Source organism: Colobus angolensis, unplaced genomic scaffold (assembly GCF_000951035.1).
Source record: "Colobus angolensis palliatus isolate OR3802 unplaced genomic scaffold, Cang.pa_1.0 Scaffold139, whole genome shotgun sequence".
NCBI lineage: Eukaryota > Metazoa > Chordata > Mammalia > Primates > Cercopithecidae > Colobus > Colobus angolensis.
In genome coordinates this window covers 439,867-446,495 of record NW_012114477.1, presented here as the reverse complement: position 1 = coordinate 446,495, position 6,629 = coordinate 439,867, and the positions used below count along the sequence as shown (strand labels likewise).

The following is a 6,629-nucleotide window of genomic DNA, read 5'->3' as shown; positions in this document are numbered from 1 at the left end:
TCAGGAGTTCAAGACCAGCCTGACCAACATGGAGAAACCCTGTCTCTGCGAAAAATACAAAAATTAGCTGGGCATGGTGGCGCATGCCTGTAATCCCAGCTACTCGGGAGACAGAGGCGGGAGAATTGCTTGAACCCAGGAGGCAGAGGTTGCAGTGAGCTTAGATCGTGCCCTTGCACTCCCGCCTGGGCAACAAGAGCAAAACTCTATCTCAAGAAAAAAAAAAAAAAAGCCGGTCATGGTGGCAGGTATCTCTAATCCCAGCTATGTGGGAGGCTGAGGCAGAGAATTGCTTGAACCCAGGAGACAGAGGCTACAGTGAGCTGAGATTGCACCACTGCACTCCACCCTGGGCGACACAGTAAGACTCTGTCTCAAGAAAAAAGAAAATTAATTAAGTAATTAAATTTAATTTTTAAAATATAACATTCTAAATTTAGAAACATGAAAAGTTCAGAAATGTGAAAAAACAGCCGGCAAACCATTCACAACACTTACCCGTGCCCCCAAAGAATGCAACTGTTGACATTTAAGCATCCTTTCTTCCAGATTTTCTAAACACACAAACATGCATACACTTTAGTGCGATTCTTTGCTCCATCATTCTCTTCTCTGGAAATTTATCTTTTGTTTGTTTGTTTTGTTTTGATTCAGAAACAGGGTCTTGCTCTGTCACCCAGGCTGGAGTGCTGGCATTGCAATCTGCCGCGAGTTGGAGCTCACTGCAGCCTCCAACTTCTGGGCTTAAGCTATCCTCCTGCCTCAACCTCCTGAGTAGCTGGCATTACAGGCATGTGCCACCACATCTGGCTAGTTTTAAAAACATTTTTTTAGAGCTGGGGTCTTTCTATGTTGCCTAGACTGGTCTTGAACTCTTGGCCTCAAGGAATCCTCCTGCCTTGGCCTCCCAGAGTGTTGAGATTATAGGTGTGAACCACTGTGCCCAGCCTGGGAACTTACCTTAATGAGATTATCAGATGCAAAAATGTTTACCAGTAGAGAAATTTGAAAACCGGGCAAAAGAAGGCATGGTTGCATGATTGTGGAGAATTCATTCTGTGGGACATTCAGCAGTCATTTAAAATACTCCCCTTGCCTAACATGAAAATATTTCTCTAGCCTGGGCTTGGTGGCTCACACCTGTAATCCCAGCACTTTTGGAAGGCCAAGGCAGGAGGATTACTTGAGGCCTGGAGCCCGAGACCAGCCTGGGCAACATAGCAAGATTCCATCTCTACAAAAAATTAGCTGGGCTTAGTGGCACACAGCTGGCACACAATCCCAGCTGCTCAAGAGGCTGAGGCAGGAGGATCACTTGAGCTCAGGCGGGCAAGGCTGCAGTGAGCCGTGATAGCACCACTGCACTCTAGCCTGGACAGCAGAGCTAGACCCTGTCTCTAAAATTAAAAAAAAGAAGATGCCCCTGATTTATCAAATGGGAAAACCAAGCTTCCAAATAGCGTGTGCTGGCACCTGAGTTACAAGGCATGGGGTTCCAGGGGCAGTTCCCTGAGCTCCCTCCCAGGAGAAGCCCACATAAGAGGCAACTCAGTCCCACATCCGTGATGGGAATTCCTGGTTCAGGGTCTGCCGGAGAGTTTCAGCTTTTCTCTGGACAGGCCCCCATGATCCCCAAGCCCCTGGTCTGTGGTCATCTGGCCTCTCTTTGGTCCTCAGCAGCTGAGGGGACACCTCCAGCTTCCCAGAGTCTTCCTCACCGTGGGCCCAAAAGTGGACTTTGTGTACACCTCCAGGTTTCTATTTCATGTCGACTCTTCCAAACTTCCTTCCAAATTTAGTGAAAGGCCAGCAACGGTGGCTCACGCCTGTAATCCCAACACTTTGGGAGGCTGAGATAAGCAGATCACTTCAGGTCAGGAGTTTGAGACCAGCCTGGCCAACATGGTAAAACCCCATCTCTACTAAAAATACAAAAATTAGCCAGGTGTGGTGGTGCACGACTGTAATCCCAGCTACTTGGGAGGCTGAGGCAGGAGAATCACTTGAACCCGGGAGGCGGAGGTTGCAGTGAGCCGAGATTGCGCCACTGCACTCTAGCCTGGGCAACAGAGCAAGACTCTCCATCTTGGAAAAAAAAAAAAAATTAGTGAAACTCTTCCAGCCATACCCTGTGGTGCTTTAACAAATCAAAAAAAGCTTCTTATTTGTAGATAAGCATAGAAAAAAAGCACATGGCCCAGCAAGCACCGCAACAGTCACAAAGCTCAACTTGGATGGCAATGATGGTGTCAATGACTTTTCCATAATGCGTGTTATGAATTGTGTGCTTTGAAAAACACTGTCACTTCTAATGAAGCTCTGTGCCCCTGTGAGCCTGGGGCTCTACTCCAAGCTGGGCCCTGCTGGCTATGTACCTCCTACCTCCCACACCAGGCCCCTTGGCTCTACTCCAAGCTGGGCCCTGCTGGCTATGTACCTCCTACCTCCCACACCAGGCCCCTAGTGAGACCTTGCCTCATGCCTGTAATCCCAACACTTTGGGAGGCTGAGGCAAGATGATTGCTTGAGCCCAGGAGTTCAAGACCAGCCTGGGCAACATAGCGAGACCTTGTCTCTACAAATAATTCTTTTTTTAAATTTGCCATGTGTGGTGGTATGTCCCTGTGGTCCCAGCTACTTGGAAGGCTGAGGCAGAAGGATCGCTTAAGCCCAGGTGGTTGAGGCTGCATGAGCTGTGATGGTACCACTGCATTCCAGCCTGGGCAACAGAGCAAAACTCCATCTCAAAAAAAAATAGGGAGGGGTCCTAGTGCGACCCTGGTGCCCACCCCGTCCCTGTCTTCCTCTTCAGGTGGCCGTGCTGACTGTCACAGAGCGGCCAGCGCCTCCAACACCAGCTACCCCTGAGGATCCTGCCCCACTCTGGGGCCCTCCTCCTGCCCAGGGCAGCCCCGGAGATGGAGGCCTCCCGGGTGAATGTCAGACTCAGACTTGCCTGTGGGAATGAGCAGTGGGTTGGGAATTGGGGAAGTGGGTTCTGGTCCCCACCGTGTCACTGACTCCCAACTTAACCCTCTAGTGGGCCTTAGTCTTCCCATTTCCCATTTCTTAGACCCGCCTAAGAGGACCGTCTCCTGGGACTCCTGAAAGCTGCAGTCCCTGGAGACCAAGCAGCCCCAGCAGACCCTGCCTGGAGGTCGGGGGGAGTTGGGAGTGGGGATTCTGGATGAGCCTCCCTCCTCCAGGCCTAGCGGGGACACTGACCTCTGCCTACCCCCCCACCCCAGGGCTGCCAGGAGCCATAGAGAGTGTGAGGGTCCCGCTGCTTCCCCGAAATGGTAGGTGCTGGTTGGGGGACTGGGGCCACGGGGTGGGGGTCAAGAGCAGATCTGGAGCTGCCAGTCTGATATGATTTACCCCACAGAACAAGTCGGTGCTCGGGGGCTGCCCGGGCCCACCGGCCCCAAGGGAGATGCCGGCAGCCGGGGCCCAATGGGGATGAGAGGCCCACCAGGTGAGTGCCCGCAACCTTGCTCCACAGCTCCTCTGGCCACCCCCCAACCAGGTGGGCCCTTCCCCGCTCCTGACATGGCCAGGATGGCCTGGGCCCTTTCATCTGCTTGCCTCTTCACTCAACATCCCGCCAGGGAGTGCCCCGCCCACACCTGGGCTCCATGAAATCCTCTCTTACGTTCACTCGACTCACATTCCCTGGGCACCTACGCTTAGCAGGCTCTGAGCTGGGCACTGGGTGGGGTCAGACATGTCCCTGCCCTTCTGGAGCTTCCAGACTGCTGGGAGCGGGTCTGGGCAGAGGAGAAGCAGCAATGCTTACTCCATGTGACCAGGGTTTCTATGAGGGACTTTGGGGGTTTGGGAGCCCCAAGGAAGGAAGACCCAGCCTGGATGAGGTGGAGGACTGGGAGCTGTGCTCATCCCCCTGTTAGACAACCAGGGAGCCTAGGTCTATGGACTGTGGGGCCCTCTTTCATACCCACCGCTCCAGGCTGCCTTGTCCTGTCACTTAAGGCCACCCTAGGCCTCCCTGCCTCCTGTATACCCACAAATCCCTGTGATTCCATTGCAGGTCCACAGGGCCCCCCAGGGAGCCCTGGCCGGGCTGGAGCTGTGGGCACCCCTGGAGAGAGGGGACCTCCTGGGCCACCAGGGCCTCCTGGCCCCCCTGGGCCCCCAACCCCTGTTGGGCCACCCCACACCAGAATCTCCCAGCATGGTGAGTCCCCACAGGTAGAGGTGGGGGTGGAGTGGCCATCAGCACAGTGCCCGCTACCATCTGCCAGATGCCTTCTGTGTGCCAGCCCTGCTCATGGTAGGCCAGGTGTGACCCAGTCCTCCAGCAGGCGCTGTTGTCCTCCTGTGTTTACAGATGAGGAACACTGAGGACCAGAGAGGGGAGGTGGCTTGCCAGGGTCCCACAGCCCCGGCGTAGGGGAACGGCTTCAAACGGGCTGCCTCCAGAACCTGTGCTTAGAGCCACCAGGCATCAGGCCGTCCTGAGCCTTGGAACTGGCTGGAATCCAGTTCTCAGAGCACTGGGAAGCAAGAGACCTGGCAACAGGAAGCGAGCTCTGAGCTCCCAAGGCCACAGGCCTGGCCCCTCCTCCAGGCCCTGATGCACGTCCTTGGCTTCTTCCCTTTGGCAGCCCAGCCTGACCTGCCCATGGACTGCCAGGGCTCAGAATGTGGAGCGCCAGATTTCAGCCTCTTTTCCATCGTGTCTTTGGTGCACACCATTCATTCATTCTGCCATCCCAGCATTCATTCCATCTCACTATCCATACAAGGGGGACAATGACACTGCCAGCCTCCCAGACCTGTGTAACACCCATGTACAGAAGCCTGGCACACAGTAGGTGGTGGATAAATGGTTTCTTTTATTGCCATTCCCATTTGGCAGGTGACAGTACAGGCTCTGAAAAGTGGAGAGTGTTGCTGGATGTCACCAGCTAGGTTGCAGTGTGGTTAGAACCCACATCTCCCTGCTTCCTGGTCTTGCGAGACCAACACTCTCCACACTCCTCACCCTGGGAGCAGGTGCCCAGGTGATACCAGCCATGCTGCAGGCTGCCCCATGGGGCAGTCCAAGCTGTCTTGGCAGAGGTGGCAGGTGAAGACTAACCACCCCACTCTACCCAGCTCTACTCACTCATCATCTTTGCTCACCCAGGAGACCCACTGCTATCCAACACCTTCACCGAGACCAACAACCACTGGCCCCGGGGACCCACTGGGCCTCCAGGCCCTCCAGGGCCCATGGGTAAGTTAAGTCCAGGCCTGGGGTAAGGGGTGGAGTTGATAGATGGCAGAGGGAATAGGGTTTGGGGCTGTCAGGAGGGAGCTGATGGGGCACTTCCTGAGATTGTACTTTGTTCTGGCCCTTAGGACATCCTGTCTTTTTCCAGGTCCCCCTGGGCCTCCTGGCCCCACAGGTGTCCCTGGGAGTCCTGGACACATAGTGAGTAGTTCTCCTTGTACTCTCACCCATGTGTCTGTCCATCTTTCCATCTATCCATACATCCGTCCATCATCCACCCTTGTATCCATCTATCCATCCATCCATTCATTCTTCCATTCATTCATTCAATAAGTATTTATTGAGCACTTAATTACCTTCCATAAATCTTATTCAATCCAAGTAATGAGAACCATGTATTGTTATCACCTAAAACCAAGAAAAGTGGAGATTCTTGCCCTAGGGCCGTGGCCAGCACATGGCAACTTCCGTGAGTTGTGGTGGGACTATCTGACTCCAGGATCAGATCTTTTAACACTGAGCTGTATGAACTGACTGCTGTGTGCTTGGTGTATGGTGAAGAACCCAGAGGCCCAGACCAAGCTAGAGCACCCTCCCCAACACCTCTGTTCCCAAGCCCCTGCCCACTCCATCCTGTCCCAACACAAGGCTGAGGCCCTGTCTTGTTGCTCAGGGACCCCCAGGCCCAACTGGACCCAAAGGAATCTCTGGCCACCCAGGAGAGAAAGGCGAGAGAGTGAGTACTCAGGTGGCCCCAGGTGGGGGAATTCTGGTGAGTCCTGAGGGTCCCAGGTCAGAGCCCTCAACAGCTGACACCATTCATCTCCTCCCTCCTACACAGGGACTGCGTGGGGAGCCTGGCCCCCAAGGCTCTGCTGGGCAGCGGGTAAGTGTTGCTGTCTGTCCTGGAATCATCCCTGCAGGATCCCATAGTCCCAGATTCTTCCTCTGACTCCATCCCCTGCAGCCAGAGCTTCTGATCCTCCCTGTTTTGTCATTTATTCTCAGATGCTCCCTGTCTCTGAGACTCATTGTCCTCTTTGGATCAGGCTGCCTCTGTCTCTCTCACTCTGGCTCTCTGTTTCTCTGTATCTCTCTTTCTCTCTGCATGTCTGTCTCTTTGACTCTGTATTTCATTTACACTCTGTCCATCCAATTCTGATTGTAGATCTGTTCATTTCTCTCTTTAATATGATCAATTTTGCTTTATGTATTTTGAGTCTTCGTTATTAGGTGCATTCACATTTAGTCTTTTAATGTCTCCTTGGTCATTTTACCTTTATGAAATTAATATCTTTATCTCTGATAATACTTGTCTTGAATCTTCTTTGTGTGCTTTTAATAGCACACCAGCTTTCTTATGCTTGGCATTTGCATGTTATATCTTTTTTTT

General features: G+C 53.2%; 1 protein-coding gene across 2 annotated transcripts in view; it reads left to right on the top strand.

Annotated features, from left to right (window-relative positions):
* EMID1 (EMI domain containing 1) overlaps nt 1-6,629 on the top strand; it is a 58,909-nt gene that overhangs the window by 26,394 nt on the left and 25,886 nt on the right. For both annotated transcript variants that reach the window (XM_011934813.1, XM_011934812.1), the window contains exons 6-12: nt 2,813-2,933; nt 3,386-3,475; nt 4,049-4,195; nt 5,150-5,239; nt 5,385-5,437; nt 5,910-5,972; nt 6,078-6,122. In XM_011934813.1, the coding sequence (XP_011790203.1) occupies nt 2,813-2,933; nt 3,386-3,475; nt 4,049-4,195; nt 5,150-5,239; nt 5,385-5,437; nt 5,910-5,972; nt 6,078-6,122 (609 nt within the window). The remainder of the gene's footprint in view (nt 1-2,812; nt 2,934-3,385; nt 3,476-4,048; nt 4,196-5,149; nt 5,240-5,384; nt 5,438-5,909; nt 5,973-6,077; nt 6,123-6,629) is intronic.